Here is an 18,172-nt window from a genome sequence, read left to right as displayed (position 1 = left end):
GACCAAGCTGTACACAACAACAGATTTGGTGAAAAATAAAATTTCAGAGCTAATGAAACAAATAGAATATCACCATTATTTTATTAGTGGTTATAGACATAGAGGATAAATATCAAGAGAGTTAAGAAGAAAACAAACGTAACAAAAGACTATCCAACATAAGGATAACTGGTGTTCTTAAAATAGAGAACTCACCTTACAGAACATAAGAAGGGGAGGGGTATCTTGGGGATATTTAAAAACACAGTGGTAGAAAATTGCTGGGGGCCCCTGGGTAGCTCAGTCTGTTAGCGTCTGCCTTCAGCTCAGGACATGATCTCGGGGTCCTGGGATCAAGCCCCACCTTGCGCTCCCTGCTCAATGGGGAACCTGCTTCTCCCTCCTCCTCTGCCCCTCCCCCCACTCGTGCTGGCGCTCTCTCTCTCTCTCTGCCCCTCAAATAAATACATAAAATATTTTTTTAAAAAAGAAAATTGCTGAAAGAAGGAAAAACAATCTACAAAAGAAAGGATACACCTTGTCCTAGGAGAAATGGTACAGATTGGTCAATACTGTGATATATCTTAAATGAGTTATTGAGCTTCAAGGATAATAACTAATTCTGCAGATGCCAGGCAGAAGAAAGAGAGATGGAAGAAAAGAGCCTTTGCTATTATATATTTCCTTTAAAAATTTGAGCCAAATACATTAAAATATTAGGATTAGATCGATTTGAAGGGATGAGTACATGGCTTTTTTAAAGTGTTATTCTCTGCACTTTGATATGCATTTGAAATATTTTATAATGAAGGAAAAAAACAGATTATTCAATCTTTCCTGACTCCTTGTTTGTATTTGAACTCTTCTCAAACACAGAAATAAAAAAATATTTTTGAAAATCAGTCTGACTTCAGAGTTAAAAAAAAAACCCCACAAATACTTCTATTAAGATATTTGCAGGGATGCCTGGGTGGCTCAGTCAGTTGAGCATCTGACTCTTGATTTAAGCTCAAGTTTGGATCTCAGGGTTGTGAGTTCAGGCCCCACATTAGCCTCCATGCTGGGCATGGAACCTACTTAAAAAGAAAAAAAGAATGTTTACAAACACATAAAGAGAGAATAGCATGCAATTCTCATATACTTTTACTTGTCACCCAACTTAATTAGCAACTTTCTAGTGTTTTTACTCTTCTAATCTTGATAGGAAAGGCAGTCACATGTGTGCAGTCTTCTGACCCCTGCTTGGCTGCATGAGAATGGATGTAGGGCCTAGAATACTTCTTTTTCAAGACATATAGAGCCTTGGCAGTTTATGCTGGGTTTATCACCTTGTGTGGCAATACCTTTCCCTGCTTCAGATTCTGTGTACTCCTTTGTTCTGCTTAAGCTTGTGCATCATATGGCACTTGACCAACCCCACTACTATATCCATTCCCAGCAGGGAAGGAATGGGGTCCTTAGCTTGTAGCAAAAGAGGGGTGAATACAGACCATTGCCCTGCATTGGCCACAGGCTGGAACCTGTTGACCATGACAGACTAAAACCCATTGTTGAAGCTGATCTTGCTCTGGTTCTTCTGTGTGAGAGTTAAGTGTTGGTCTATCCAGTGCCTATGTGAATCATGTCTCTCTTGGTGACCCCGGCATTTATAAACCATGGAGTGAGTAGACATCTTGTGACTACTGCTCTTGGTGGCAGGTATCCATACCCTATTTTGCTATCCTCCATGCAGCAGGACTCGTCCTTGCCTGGAGGTGGTAAAGGTGTCATTTGCTTGATAAATCCATTTACACATATGCTTACACACTCATTTTATTTCCTTATGAAATTTTAAAAAGCAAATCCTCAACATAATCATTTCACATATAAATACTTCAGTAGTTGTCTGTAATAAAGATATTAATACAACCACAATTTCATTAGCACACCCAACAAAATTAACAATCATTTTTTAACATTAACATTTTTTAACATTAACCCCATTTGTGTTCAATGTGACTTCAGACTCTTAACATAACATTTAATGCCAGAAGATGAGACAATGCCTACAATGTTTTAGGGAAAGAAAGTACAGTTTGAAAATATTATATTTGTCCATTTTGTGGTTCAGGCAAACATTCCATAACAAAAGAACTCAAAGATTATAGCATCCATGGGGTTATTTTTAATATATGTTCAGTGAAAATTTTCTAGTGAATTGAAAGATAGAAAAAATTGGTTGAAGGATGATGTGAATAATGAACCCAGTTAAGTATATATTTAAGATTGTACAAATATAGAATTATTAACACAGTGTAGTCTCTAAATGTTATATACCTTGACAAAGTAAAAAAAAAATCATAAGGAGCTGGTAAGTGAGCTGATTTCCTCATTTGTCATTGCAAGGAGTCAAGTGATACTGTTTTAAAAGTTAAGAGTTAAGAGAAACATAATAACTCCCATCTCAATGTTTTTCACTGACCTCAATTTTAGAGGCATCTTTTAGGAACTAGAGTCTATTGTGGTAGAATAGTACTTATCTCAGCTTCATTTTTATTCCAGCTTTTTAAATGTTAAATCCAAGTAATATATAGTTTTCTCTTTCAAATTAAAATACCATATGTGCCTTCCCATTTGATAACATCGATCCTTTTACTCATATACTTAACTGGAAAAATGTTTGGAGTGGAGTTCTTAATGGTAATAATAGTTATTTTAGGGTGATGGAATTTGGGGTGAGGTTTTATATTCTCTGGCACTTACTGAATTCACTGAGTTGTTTTTTTAACGAGCATGACTTTTTTTGCCAAAAGCTCTGAAGGCATTATTTAAAATATACATAAATACATATACATATATTAAATAATACTGACATTATTAGAAAAGTAAATAATTATGATTATGTTGGCAATGCTGTTGCTGCTGCTTTCATTTGCTTGCTTCTGCTGAGATTTATAATAGAAGTTATTGCTTATTTCAGGAAATACCACTTATGCTCACAGGTATATTTAAAAAGAAAAAGCAACCCCTTTACACCTACTAGGATAGCTATTAAAAAAAAGACAACTGGAAAATGCCAAGTATTGGTGAGAATGTGGAGAAATTGGAACCCTTGTATATTGCTGGTAGGAATGTAAAATGGTGCAGAGACTATGATAAAGTTTGGCAGTTCCTCAAAAACCTAAACATAGAATTACTGTATGACTCAGCAATTCCACTCTTAGGTACACTATACCCAAAATATTTTAAGTCAGGTACTCAAACAGATACTTTCATGCCTATGGTCTTTGCAATATCATTCACAAAAGTTGAAAGGTGGGAACAACCCAAGCGTCCATCAACAAATAACAGATAAACAAAATGTTGTATATACATACAATGGAATAATACTCAGCTATAAAAAGGTATCAAGTTCTGACACATGCTACAATATGGATGAACCTTAGAACCAAGTGAAAACCAAGCTAAGTGAAATAAGCCAGCCACAGAAGGACAAATATTGTATAATTCCATTTAAACAAAAGATCTAAAATGTGCAAATTCATAGAGACTGAAAGTAGATTATAAATTACCAAGGAGTAGGGGGAAGGAGAAATGGGGATGACTGCTTAATGGCTACAGAGTTTCCGTTTCAGATGATGGAAAAGTTTTAGAAATAGACAGTGGTGAGGGTTGCACAACATCGTCAACATAATTAATGCCAGTGAACTGTACATTAAAAATGGTTAAAATGGGGCGCCTGGGTGGCTCAGTTGGTTAAGCGACTGCCTTCGGCTCAGGTCATGATCCTGGAGTCCTGGGATCGAGTCCCGCATCGGGCTTCCTGCTCAGCAGGGAGTCTGCTTCTCCCTCTGACCCTCCTCCCTCTCATGCTGTCTCTCATTCTCTCTCTCTCAAATAAATAAATAAAATCTTTAAAAAAAAAATAAATAAAAATAAAAATAAAAATAAAAATGGTTAAAATGGCAAGTTTTATGTTATATACAACTGACCCTTGAACAATGTGGGGGTTAAGGGCACCAACTCTTTCCCTGCACAGGAAAATCCGTGTATACCTTTTGATTCCCTAAAAACTTAAGCACTACTAATAACCTATTGTTGACCAGAAGCCTTACCAATAACATAAACAGAAGATTAACACATATTTTATATGTTATATGTATTATATACTGTAGTCTTACAATAAAGTAAGTTACAGAAAACATCAAGAAAATCATAAGGAAGGAAAAATACATTTATAGTACTATATTGTAAAAAACATGAGTATAAGTGGACCCAAGCAGTTCAAACCAGGGTTGTTCAAGAGTCAACTGTACGTTACAAGAAAAAAGAATAAACAATGGGCTAGATTCATTCAGCATGAAAGTTTTCATACAGAATAGTATAAGATTTCATATTGCTCCACAAACTAATAATGCTGTAGATATAGATTTATACACTTTAACCTAGTTTCAAAATTTATGAAGATGTTTATTACAGCATCATTTATAATAGAAAAAAACCTGGTAGCCAAACAACCAACAATTGCTAAATAGTTGGACAAATTACGGTAATTAACTTTATTGGAAATGATACTGTCATTAAAATAATAATTATGTGGCAACACGGAAACTGATTATGACATTAAATAAAATGGATATTTTGTATATTGTAATTGGAAATACGTAAAAGTATGTATCCTAAGGGAAAACACCTAAATAATAATTAGGCTAGGGTTGTGGGATTGTGGAATTTTTAAGTAACTATTTTCTCGTTCCCTAATTTTGATATATTTTATTGAAAATAAATTAGGAAATTAGACAGTACGGTTACAAGCTCACTGCTCCATTGTGGAGGCAACTTGACTTCACCCCAGTCAGCGGTCCCATTTGAGTGTCTACAGCTGAGTCGTCCAGATTTCAGGCCCTACCAGAGATTCCCCGTTGGCCTCCGCCTTGAGGCTTTGTGGGGATCGTGATCCCAGCAAAGGCTGCGTCCTGCTGGTCCCCTTCTGGTCCCAAGTATTGCATGGGACCCATACTAAAAAATTATTTATCTGAGATAAAAGTTAGTGGGATTCCTCTATTTTCATTTGCCAAATCTGGGAACCCTACCTCCACCCACCCACCCACCGCCTTTTCCCTTTCCTCAACACCGCCCCTCTTACCACTCCCCTCTCTCAATTCCTTCCTCACTGTCACTCTTCTCCTTTCCACTCTCACTATCCTCCCGGAGCCCCGGATCCATCCTCCATCTCCCGGGTCCGCGGAACCCGGGCTTCACCCCCACTCGCCTAGCCCAGAGTTCCCCCACCGCAAACTTGTCGCGGAGCCCAAGTTCCCCTCGTCCTTTTTTCCGCCTCGGCGGAACTCGGAATCCTCCCCACCCCCACTCCGTCGCTGCCCCGCGGATGCTCAGATCCCAACCCCACCCTCCACTCTGTCCCGGTCCCGCGGATCCGCGGGTCCACCCCCCAACCCCCACCTCCGGCCCAGGCGCGCGCGGCGCGCAGGCGCAGGCGCGGAGGGCGGGCGCGGGCGGCATGGGGACTGCAGCGGCGGCAGCGGCGGCGGCCGGGGAGGGGGCGCGCAGCCCGAGCCCCGCCGCCGTGTCGCTCGGCCTGGGCGTGGCCGTCGTGTCGAGCCTGGTGAATGGGTCCACGTTCGTGCTTCAAAAAAAGGGCATCGTGCGCGCCAAGCGGCGAGGTAGGGCGGGCCGCGCGGGCTGTGCTCTGGGTCGGGGGTGGGGGTGGAGGGAACAGCCGCCGGGCGGTGGAAAGGGGAGCGGCCGCATGTTGGGGGGTGTTTGGGTCGCCGCTCAGGGCCGGGCCCAGGCAGAAGGCGGAGCACCTCGGGGGGGCGGGCTGCGCGGGCGGGAGGCTCTTCGCCCACCTGAAGCGCAGGCACGGTCGCGGCCCTGCGCCCCAGAAGCGTAACAGCCGCTGCCCTGTTTTGCCCGCCCTGGTAGTTGTGTCTCCCCCACCCTTTTTCTCCCTCCCTAGCGGCTGGAGAGGCCTTGTTCAGTTTGATAGGGTTTCTCTAGCTGACTTCTATCTTCCTTCCCAGACCCTCCCACTCCCTCTGCAGCCGCGCAGCCTACTACTAACCTGCCCTCCGGTTGGAGCCCAGGGGTCCCTTTCACCCGCACCCATCCGCTGCTGGGGAAACCTTCCCGTTTATAGTATCCCCGAAATGGTCGAAGCGCAGTACTTGCCCAGAAGGAGCGACAGCCCTTTCGCCTCGGCTGTGGCCCCAGCCTCGAGTGCACTTGGGAGAGCAAGACCCGCTCATTTGCGCCCCCCCCCCCGTCACGCTGCAGTGGCCACGCCAGTGCAGAAATAAGAACTGTGCACTAGGCAGGCCAGGGCGGGACAGGTGGGTCAAGGAGGCGCTCACTCTCAGGGTCAAGCAAGAGGTCTGTACTTTTCTTTAGCTTCTGTTCCTGGAGTCCTTGATTGAGCCACCCTGGTTTAGACTTGAGCCATCTGATTACAAGTGATCCTTAATGTGAAGAAAGCGAAGGGCAGATTTTTTTTAAAAAGCAAAAAATGGACCAATTTAGTATTCCCTTGGTAGATACACCACCAAACCCCACTCCTTAGTAATGTGGAAAGTGAGAGATGTAGCATAGTTCTTTGCCAGCGTCCCTCTGTTTTAAGAGAGATCTGAGACAATTTACTGAATGCAAGATGTAACATGCTTTGAAACTGAAAAGAAATGCTGCTTCCAGAAGGACAGGGAATCTTGTGGTTGTTAGCTGTATTTTCATAAGAATGGTGTTAAGAGTTCTCTGGGGAAAATGAGACCACCAGGTCATGGTTTGAGAATAAATAAACTTATTTAATAGTTCTGATTCCAGAACACAGGTGAAACTTTCTCAGAGTGTCCTGGATGGTGAGCCAGGAGTCCCTTCAGGAAAGAGATAAAGGGGCCTGTAATCTCAAATGAAAATATAAAATCATGGATATTCGTTTAAAGAATTAAACTTAGAAGTGAAAACACTGAAGTTTACATAAAATCTAAATAAAAGCAAGTATGACTTCCTTAGGATGCAGATGTGAAGACACATCCGGCAGTGGTAGTTTTCAGGGAGCACCTATCAGTGTGAAGTGTTTGCTGTGACTCAAAAATAAACAACTCATGTGCCCATGGGTAAAATGTGTGGGAGGAGAACTCCACCTCTGTGATGCTCCTTCCAAAAACAACCCCAGTCTCACCATGAGAAAAACATCAGACAAACATGAATTGAGGAACAGCCTGCAAAATGTCTGACCAGTCCTTTGCTGAGGTTGTAAAGTCTGAGAGACTGTCACAGGAGTCTAAGGACACATGACAATATTAGGGAAAATCTAAGGAAACCTTAATACAGACTTTAGTTAGTAAAAAAGTTATTGAGTAAAACTAAAGTTAACACTCTGGTGTTTTAGCTCAGCTTATGTGTTTGAGGGAATTAGTGAATAAGAAAATAAGAAACAAATCAACCAGAAAAAAACCCAGCCATGATTGATACTGTTATTTATAACTACATACTATGCCTTTAAATTAATAAAAGTGAAAATGTGATACGTGCTAATTTCATACTTTCCCACTTACCACCCACTGCCACAGATTCAAGTTAGTTGGGTTGCTCATAGTGATAGAAGACAGACATATACATTTGTTTTGATAAATTTAGTTTTGATTTGTTCAACAGATATTCATGAAGCTCTTATTATGTGCCAGGCACTGTTGTAGGTATTGAGGATATGCAGTTTTAGACTCTACTCTCCCTAAAATCTTTTCCCACCTCTACTAACAAGCAGCAGAGTTGACTATTATGAAATGCCTGAAATGGAGGAGATAGGAGGAAAGAGGTAGCTAAGAACTAGGAAGTCAAGTTCTTGCATTAAAGGAGACTGGTCAGTTTCTTACACTATAAAAACCTGTCTCACTGAAAGTTTCCTTTTTTTTTTTTTTTTAAAGATTTTATTTATTTATTTGACAGAGAGAATGCACAGCAGGGGGAGTGGCAGGCAGAGGGAGAGGGAGAGGGTGAGGGAGAAGCAGAAGCAGACTCCCCGCTGAGCAGAGAGCCCAATGTGGGGCTCCATTCCAGACCCTGGGATCATGACCTGAGCCAAAGGCAGACTGAGCCACCCAGGCGCCCCCTGAAAGTTTCAACTTTAAACGAATTGCCACATGAGAGCATTTCTTTGGAGTTTTAGCTTCAGGAGAGGTAAGTTCTGGTCTCAGCCCTTCTACTGGGGATTTTGGGGCAAGGCTTCCTCTGTTACAAACTTTCATGAACTTTTGAAAGGGCTTTCCCAGTGAATGGAGTACCCAGATAGTCCAGGAGCATTCTCCATAACACAAGCTCATGGTGGACTGCCTGACTCCTGGGGAGCCTTTGAAGGACTCTGCATGGGAAGAGGGAAGAGGGCACACAGATCATTTCTAGTGTTAGAACCCAGTTAAAGCAGAACTTAGTGAGAGAAACAAGGTAATCATTGGGTGTGAAAGCATTTGTGGAAGCCAGTTACAACTTTTAGAATTTTTGTGCACATAGGTGAGGATGCCCAGGGAGTCTGATGACATGAGGGTGGTATCCTGCCCTCAAGCAGGCTTTGTGGAAACAATCTCAGGAGAGTCATGTGTTTGAATTTGCTGCAGGCTTTGGAGAATTGCATAGTAAGTTACTGTATGTAGAACGCCCTAGACCAGGATGAACCAGCTGATCTTTTTAAAATCCCTTTCATCAAAAACAGGAGATGCCATCTCCTACTCATTAGAATGGCTATTGTAAAAACAAAAAAACCAAAACATAAAATCACAAGTATTGGTGAGGATGTGGAGAAATTGGAACTCTTGTACACTGTTCATGGGAATGTAAAATGGTGCAATTGCTATGAAAAACAGTATGGCGAGTCCTCAAAAAATTAAACATAGAATTACTATATGATCCAGCAATCCACTTCTGGGTATAGACCCAAAAGAAGGGAAAGCAGTGTCTTGAACAAATATTTGTACACCCATGTTTATAGCAGGAACCTAAGGACGTAGCATAGACAAAAGGTGGAAACAACCCAAATATCCATTGACAGATGAATGGATAAACAAATTGTGGCATATACATTCAAGGGAATGTTATTTAGCCTTAAAAAGATGTTAATTCTGACACATGCTACAACATAGATCAACCTTGAGGACAATATGCTAAGTGAAATAAGCCAGTCAGAAAAGGACAAACACTTTATGATTTCACTCATATGAGGTACCTAGTCAAATTCACAGACAAAGAAAGTAGGATGGAGGTTGCAGGACCCCAGGAAGAGGGAATGGAGAGTTAGTGTTTAATGGGTACAGTGTTTCTGTTTGGGAAGATGAAAAAGTTCTGGAGATCAGTGGTGGTAATGGTTGCACAACAATGTGACGGTACTTAATGTCGTAGAATCACACACTTAAAAATGTTTAAAATGGTAAATTTAATGTTATGTATATTTTACCATAATAAAAAAAATCCTTTTCAGATTTCATAGTCTCCTTGCTGAGGAGTACAGCCTAAAGGTATAGTCCCACTGTTAAGACACTCAGAAGGTGAGTGAATTGTCTTGTGAGAGTGGAAACCGGTAATTCAGGCGTTCCACCTGCTGCCCCAAGCCTTTCTGTACATCGTTTCTGAAGGGCGCGTTTTTCCTGGCTGTGGGATATTTGTGTGCTTTCTCCTTGCCTCTCCAGCCATCTCTAGGCACACGTGTTCGGCACATGTGCCCCTACACCCAGAGACAAGACAGGCACATGTTGTCTTCATCCCTGTAGCCCTTTGGTCTGTGGTTAATTTCCACTGCTTCTGTGAACCCTCCTGACCTTGCCAGATGGGGTCAGTTGCCTCTCCCATGTGTTTCCTCAGTAGTAGTCCTCAACACCCTTCTGCCCCTGAAACCCATGGGATGATGTCCTGTTTACTTGTCTGTGTTCCCCCTGGATCTTGGCTTGTCAAGGAAGGGCACAGCTCCTGTCCACTTGGGACGCATGTGGTGGACACTCAGTAATGCTATCTAACTGGTCAGGAGTAACTGTTGTGTGAAGAGGGTAAAACTGAACCTTATATTTCAGAGCGTTCTTCAAGTTACTTAAAGCTAACCTCATTTATCTGTGGCCCTACTAAGTAAAGGAGGCCAGAGTTACTGCTAGATCTGAACATCTACACCTGTCTGATCTCTGTCTAGTCCTGAGGAGAGATCATCGATAAGGAACATGGTGAGAATAGTGGGAGAGTAGCTCTGCAGCCTGTACCTGGTTTAACTGATACTGTTTCCATAAGAAGAGAAGATAAAGGAGGCTTATAGAAGACCCGTGGTATCCCAGACTCATGTATCTGTCAGCTTCCTGAGCCCCCCCCCTCTCATTCTGTCCCTTCTCCTTTTTTCCCTTCCTCCATCTCTCCATGTAGTCTCTTCACATGTTGCCACCTTGGGCTTCCTTATACTGTGGTGATCTAAGGGAAGTCAGACCCCTTACGTGGTGGGTAGTTTCCCCTAGACCAAACCTCCCAGGACCATGGTGGAAGCTGCATAGATATTTGTGGCCTGATCTGAGAAGTCTTGCAGTGCTACTTCAGCCACATTTTATTGGCCTACTCAGGGCCAGTCCAGGTTCAGGGTGGGAGGGGAATGTATGAGGGCATGGATCCCCTGAGGTGTGATACAGAAGAAGAAGTTGAGGCATGCACCTGATATGGGACTGCTGGTGTCAGGATTTGAACCCAGCTCATGCTGATTATGAAGATCATCTCTTTTACCCTGGTCCCTGTAGGAAAGGTAAGGGGGAAGATAGACAAGTTCACCTGCAGAGGATAAGACTTTTCTCTTGAGGGGATTCACAGTTTATTTGGTAATCTGATACTGAGCTTTATAAATGTGGATAATACCTGAAGACATTAGGGCAAATAATTTATTCTCGGGGAGCCTGGGTAGCTCAGTCAGTTAAGCGTCCAACTCTTGATTTTGGCTTGGGTCATGCTCTCAGGGTTGTGGGATCAAGTCCCAGATGGGCGCTCAGCACAGAGTCTGCTTGGGATTCTCTCTCTCCCTCTGCCCCTCGCTCTGCTCATGCACTCTCTCTCTCTAAATAAATAAATAAAATCTTAGAAATATAATCGATTCTCGGGCGCCTGGGTGGCTCAGTTGGTTAAGCAACTGCCTTCGGCTCAGGTCATGATCCCAGGGTCCTGGGATCGAGTCCCGCATCGGGCTCCCTGCTCAGCGGGGAGTCTGCTTCTCCCTCTGACCCTCCCCCCTCTCATGCTCTCTCTCTATCTCATTCTCTCTCAAATAAATAAATAAAATCTTTAAAAAAAAAAAAGAAATATAATCGATTCTCATTTTCATATGATATAAGCAAAATACCCCTTGGTCTTATTGGACTGCTGTTGGACAGAGTATATGTTTTCCTCAAAAATATTTATAGATATAGTATAAAATATAATGCTATTTATATTTTCAATCTTTTAATTAAGTCCTTGATGAGGAAACGATCCTTTAAAAATTTTTTTTTAACTATGAGGGACTAGAAAAGACCATTCTTCACATTAAATAGGTGATGGGGATTGAAGAGGTCACTTGTGATGAGCACCAGGTGATGTATGGAAGTGTTACATTGTACACCTGAGACTAATATTACATTGTATGTTAACTAACTGGAATTTGAATACAAACTGAAATACCACTTTTCAAAAAGTAATATGCACAATCCCACACTCCCTAAGCCCAAACTCCCTAATACTTCTGGGCCAGGAACTTGTGACTTTGAACTGGCACCTAGACATTGCCTGGAACAGCCTGAAAGACAGTGCCCTCAACCCAGGGGACAGTAGGCAGGCAGAGGGTTTGCCTTGCTTGTTCATGCCCAGTCAGAGCTCTTTGGGATGATGTAATTATTCAGCAGAGTGTGTCATGAATTCCCAGAACGTGGGCATGTCACGTTCTTTAAAACATCTTCTTCCTGACTGTAGAGTTTTTGGCCATTGTTTTAAATCTGGGAAGTACATAAAACTATGAATAGGAAAATAAAAAGTATCACTTCCTCAACTTGAGATAACTGCTGTTATATTTAGGGTGTATTTCTTCCTAATCATTTTCTTTTTTTTTCTTTAAAGATTTTATTCATTCATTTGGCAGAGAGAGAGCACAAGCAGGGGGAGCAGTAGGGAGAGGGAGAAGCAGGCTCCCTACTGAGCAAGGAGCCCGATGTGGGGCTGATCCCAGGACGTTGGGATCATGACCTGAGCTGAAGGCAGACGCTTAACTGACTGAGCCACCGAGGTGCCCCTCTTCCTAGTCACTTTCGATACTTATCTTTCAAAATAGAATTTTAATGAAAAAATTGTACATACAAAATATATCTAACACTGATCTAGGGTATAAAGTAATAAACACCACCCATCAGATATTCCAAAATATGTATCCTTAAAATCTTTTAAAAAACCCATTTTTTATTATGGAAAATGTCAAACACATACATAGAAAAAATAGTGTAATAGACCCCCATGGTACCTATCACTTAGCTTCAACAATCATCAGTTTGGCCAATCTTATTTCATCTATACCTCAAGTGCCATCCCTTCACCCCCACCCCAGTGGAATTTTTTACCCAAATTTCAGGCAGAATACTATCTCATCTAGATATTTCAGTACATATCTCTTCGTTAAATAAAACCATAATATATTTATTGTACCTAAAAATTAACAATCGTTCTTTAATAATTCTCATGGTCAGTGTTTAATATTCTGTGGTTATCTCAAGTTTCCCTCACTTTATCTTTTAGAATCAGGATCCAGTTTTGGCCCATATATTGCTCTTAGGTAGTACAGCTCTTCATGTACTTCTTTAAAAATTTAAATTCAATTAGCCAACATAGTTTCAAATGTAGTTTTTAGTAATTCATCCTTTGCCTGTAACACCCAGTGCTCATCACATCACGTGCCCTCCTTAATGCCCATCACATGTACTTTTAAAAATGGGACAGAACATACGTGAGTCTATGCTGTGTGTGTCAGTTTATATCCTGTGGTTATGCTCCATCTGTCATGAATTCATCTCATGTTAAATATTCTTTGAAAAAATATTCAGTGGCTGCATAAATGTTACCATTCTCCTTTTGTAGGACATGGGTGTTTCTGGTTTCTTTGTTAATGTAATATGTTATATTGAATATCCTTGCATGTAAATCTTTGTGGGTTATTTCCTTTGGGTAGCTCCCTTGCAATAGAATTTTAAAAGTGATGTTTTTACAGACTGTATATATTTATACGTGTGTGTGTGTGTAGCCAAATTGATTTCTAGGAATATATATGTATCATACCTATTCCATTCCCACCAGCAGTGCTTGAGAGGCATGCTCATATTTATTTATTTATTTATTTATATTTTTTCAAAATAAAGATTTTATTTATTTATTTGACAGAGAGAGACATAGCGAGAGAGGGAACACAAGCAGGGGGAGTGGGAGAGGGAGAAGCAGGCTTCCTGCAGAGCAGGGAGCCCGATGTGGGGCTCGATCCCAGGACCCTGGCGTCATGACCTGAGCCGAAGGCAGACGCTTAATGACTGAGCCACCCAGGCGCCCCATCATGCTCATATTTAAATGTAGTGGAAATACAAACATGTATGCCCAAAATTCATTTTCCGACAATTTTGGCTTATCTCTTATAGTTCCATTCTAGTAGTCATGAATGAGAGCTCATTATCCTAGATTGTTCTGTTCACATCAGTAGAGCACACGAATACAGGTATAGATATCTGACATCTACCTGTCATGAAAGCAGGAATCAACCACCTTGGCTTTTCTGCCTTCAGGGTGTGTCCGGGGCAGCCTCCATCTCTGTGAGGAAAAAACTGGGAGAATAAGCTCTGCAATTATGGCAAGGAGAAACTGGATGCTCTTCAGGGCAGAAACCATGCCTTGGGAGTCTTTTTAAGTCTTTGTATTCACTAAGGACTGTGTACCTGATGGTTCTAGTAAATAGATGGGCAGAGTAAGGAAATAGAATACAACTGTTGCACTGAGCTTCCTGGAGGGAGTAGGATGAGAAAGGAGAATGTGTTAATATATACCATATTCATTTTCCTTCTGAAACACAGAACGTCATTTTCTGAAGAAACAGAGAAACTTTATCACAGAAGTTAATGCATTATGGTCAACATTGTGTGGGCTAACCTAGAAGTTTAAATATTGTTTATAAACTATTTCTTTTAAAAAATATTGGAGTATAATTACATAGAGTAAATTGCACAAATCATAAGGGTACAGTTTGATGAGTTTTGACAAATAAATATACTTGTGTAACCGACACCCCAGTAAAGGAAATTGATTATTGCCATAACCCTAGAAAGTTCCCTCATGTCCTTTTTCATTCTATCCTCCCCACACCAGAGTGCCCACTCTTCTGATACCTATCTGCATAGAGTGAATTAGCTTTGCCTATTCTTGAACTTCGTATAAGTGGATTCATACAGTATGTATTTTCTTACGTCTACTTTTTTTTTGCTCAGCATGGTTTGAAGATTCATCGTATGTGTATCAGTAGTACATTTCTTATATTGCTGAATAGTGTTCCATTGTTTGAATATACCATAATTTGCTTATTCATTCTCCTGTGATGAACATTTTGGTTGTTTCCAAATTTTTACTATTTGAATAAAGGTGCAGTGACAATATAATTCATTTTAAAACATAATGTTTTCATTTCTTTCCAGTAAATACCTTGGAGTAATAGTGTTGGATCATGGAGTAGGTATATAATTAAATTTTAAGAAACTACTAAACATTTTCCCACTATAATTGTACCATTTTACATTCTCATTAACAATGTATGAGGGTTTCAGGTGTTCCACAGTCTCTTCAACATTTCATGTCATCACCTGTTTAATTTTAGCCTTTCTGGCGAGTGTGTAGTGGTATCTCATGACTTTGATTTGCATTTCCCTAATACCATATGATACGCAGTATCCTTTTTTTTTCTTTAAGATTTATTTGAGAGAGAGAGTGCACGTGCACACAAGCTGGAGGGGCAGAGGGAGAGGGAATCTCAAGCAGATTCCACGCTGAGTGTGGAGCCTGACGTGGGGCTCAATCCCACAACCCTGAGATCATGACCTGAGCTGAAAACAAGAGTGGGTTGCTTAACCGATTGCACCACCCAGGTGCCCCAATATTGAGTATCTTTTAATGAGTTTATTGGCCATTTGTATATGCTCTTTAGTGAGGTGTCTTTTAAAGAGTTTTGCCTATGTTTTATTGGATTGTATCTTTTTATTATTCACTGTATATATATTCTAGATACAAGTCCTTTGTCAGATATAGGAATTGCAGATCTTTCTCTGTGGCTTGCCTTTTCATTTTTTTAATGGTGCATTTGGAAGAACAGAAAATTTAAATGTTGATAAAGTGTAACTTTTTTTTGTTTTTTTTTTTTAATTTTAACTCCAGTTAACATACAGTGTTATATTAGTTTCAGGTGTACAATGTAGTGATTCAACAATTCCATAAATCACCTAGTGCTCATCACAAGTGCATTCCTTAATCCCCATCACCTATTTAACCTATCCCCACCCTACTCCCCTCTAAATAACCATCAGTTTGATCTCTGTAATTAGGAGTCCTGTTTCTATAGAGCTACCGTACGACCCAGCAATTGCACTACTGGGTATTTACCCCAAAGATACAAATGTAGGGATCCGAAGAGGTACGTGCACCCCAATGTTTATAGCAGCAATGTCCACAATAGCCAAACTATGGAAAGAGCCCAGATGTCCATCGACAGATGAATGGATAAAGAAGATGTGGTATATATATATATATACACATGCATACAATGGAATATTATGCAGCCATCAAAAGGAATGAGATCTTGCCATTTGCAACGACGTGGATGGAACTGGAGGATGTTATGCTGAGCGAAATAAGTCAATCAGAGAAAGACATGTATCATATGACCTCACTGATACGAGGAATTCTTAATCTCAGGAAACCACCTGAGGGTTACTGGAGTGGTGGGGGGTGGGAGGGATGGGGTGGCTGCATGATAGACACTGGGGAGGGTATGTGCTATGGTGAGCGCTGTGAATTGTGCAAGACTGTTGAATCACAGATCTGTACCTCTGAAACGAATAATACATTATATGTTAAAAAAAAAAAGATAGCAGGAAGGGTAAAATGAAGGGGGGGAAATTGGGGGGGGAGATGAACCATAAGAGACTGTGGACTCTGAGAAACAAACTGAGGGTTCTAGAAGGGAGGGGGGTGGGAGGATGGGTTAGCCTGGTGATGGGTATTAAAGAGGGCACGTACTGCATGGAGCACTGGGTGTTATACACAAACAATGAATCATGGCACACTACATCAGAAACTAATGATGTAATATATGGTGATTAACATAACATAATAAAAAAAAGGAAAAAAAAAAGAGTCCTGTTTCTTGATTTGTCTCTCCTTCCCCCTGCCTTTGCTTGTTTTGTTTCTTAAATTCTACATATGAGTGACATCATATGGTATTTATCTTTCTCTGACTGGCTTATTTCACTTAGCATTATAATCTCTAGCTCTATCCATGTTGTTGCCAATGGCAAGATTTCATTCTTTTTAATGGCTAAATAATATTCCATTGTATATATATACCACTTCTTCTTTATCTACTCATCTGTTGATGGACATTTGGGCTGCTTCCATATCTTGGCTATTGCAAATAATGCTGCTGTACACATAGGGATGCATGTACTCTTTGAACTAGTGTTTTTGTATTCTTTGGGTAAATACCTGGTAGTGCAATTGCTGGGTCATAGGGTAGCTCTATTTTTAACTTTTTGAAGAACCTCCATACTGTTTCCTATAATGGCTGCACCAATTTGCATTGCCACCAACGTACACAAGTGTTCCTTTTTCTCCACATCCTCACCCAAACCTGTTTCTTGTGTTGTTGGTTTTAGCCATTCTGACAGGTGTGAGGTGATATCTTATTGTCATTTTGATTTGCATTTCTCTGATGTAAGTGATAATGAACATCTTTTTCTTGTGTCTGTTGGCAATCTGTATGTCTTTGGAGAAATATCTGTTCATGTCTTCTGCCCATTTTTATTTTTTATTATTATTATTATTTTTTAAAGATTTTTATTTATTTATTTGACAGAGAGAGACACAGCAAGAGGGAACACAAGCAGGGGAAGTGGGGGAGGGAGAAGCAGGCTTCCCGCAGAGCAGGGAGCCCAATGCGGGGCTCGATCCCAGGATCCTGGGATCATGACCTGAGCTGAAGGCAGACCCTTAATGACTGAGCCACCCAGGTGCCCCATGCCCATTTTTAAATTAGATTATTTGTTTTCTGGGTATTGAGTTTTAGTAGTTCTTTTTTTTTTTTTAAGATTTTATTTTTAAGTAATCTCTACACCCAATGTGGGGCTTGAACCCACGACCCCAAGATCAAGAGTCACATGCTCCACCAACTGAGCCAGCCAGGTGCCCAAGTTTTACAAGTTCTTTATATATTGTGGATGCTAACCTTTTATCAGATATGTCATTTGCAAAAATCTTTTCCCATTCCGTAGGTTGCCTTTTAGTTTTGTTGATTGTTTGCTGTGCACAAGCTTTTTATTATGATGAATCTCAGTAGTTTATTTTTGCTTTTGTTTCCCTTGCCACAGAAGACAAGTCTAGAAAGAAGTTGCTGTGGCCGATGTCGGAGAGTATACTTCTTGTGTTCTCTTTTAGGATTTTTATGATTTTACATCTCACATTTAAGTCTCTAATCCATTTTCAGTTTTTTTTGTGTGTATGGTGTAAGAAAGTGGTCCATTTTCATTCTTTTGCATGTTGCTGTCTAGTATTCCCAACACCATTTGTTGAAGAGACAGTCTTTTTTTCATTGGATGTTCCTTCCTGCTTTGTTGAACGAAGATTGACCATATAATTGGGGGTTCATTTCTGGGTTTTCTATTCTGTTGATCTATGTGTCTTTTTTGTGCCAGTACCATATTATTTTGATTATATTACAGTTTTGTAATATAACTTGAAGTCCAGAATTGTGATGCCTCCAGCTTTACATTTCTCCTTCAAGATTGCTTTGGCTATTTGGGGTCTTTTGTGGTTCCATATAAATTTTAGGATTGTTTGTTCTAGCTCTGTGAAAGATACTGTTGGTATTTGGATAGGGATTGCATGAAATGTATAGATTGCTTTAGGTATTATAAGCATTTTAACAATATTT

At 40.7% G+C, this 18,172-nt stretch overlaps 1 protein-coding gene across 1 annotated transcript in view; it reads left to right on the top strand.

The window, feature by feature from the left end:
* Nucleotides 1-5,479: 5,479 nt before the first annotated feature.
* NIPA1 (NIPA magnesium transporter 1) overlaps nt 5,480-18,172 on the top strand; it is an 81,527-nt gene continuing 68,834 nt past the window's right edge. The window contains exon 1 of the mRNA XM_021680627.2: nt 5,480-5,642. Coding sequence (XP_021536302.1) covers nt 5,480-5,642 — 163 coding nt within the window. The remainder of the gene's footprint in view (nt 5,643-18,172) is intronic.

The sequence above is a fragment of the Neomonachus schauinslandi genome, chromosome 9 (assembly GCF_002201575.2).
Source record: "Neomonachus schauinslandi chromosome 9, ASM220157v2, whole genome shotgun sequence".
NCBI lineage: Eukaryota > Metazoa > Chordata > Mammalia > Carnivora > Phocidae > Neomonachus > Neomonachus schauinslandi.
Note: the sequence above shows the minus strand (reverse complement) of the source record. Positions and strands in the feature narration are given on the sequence as shown.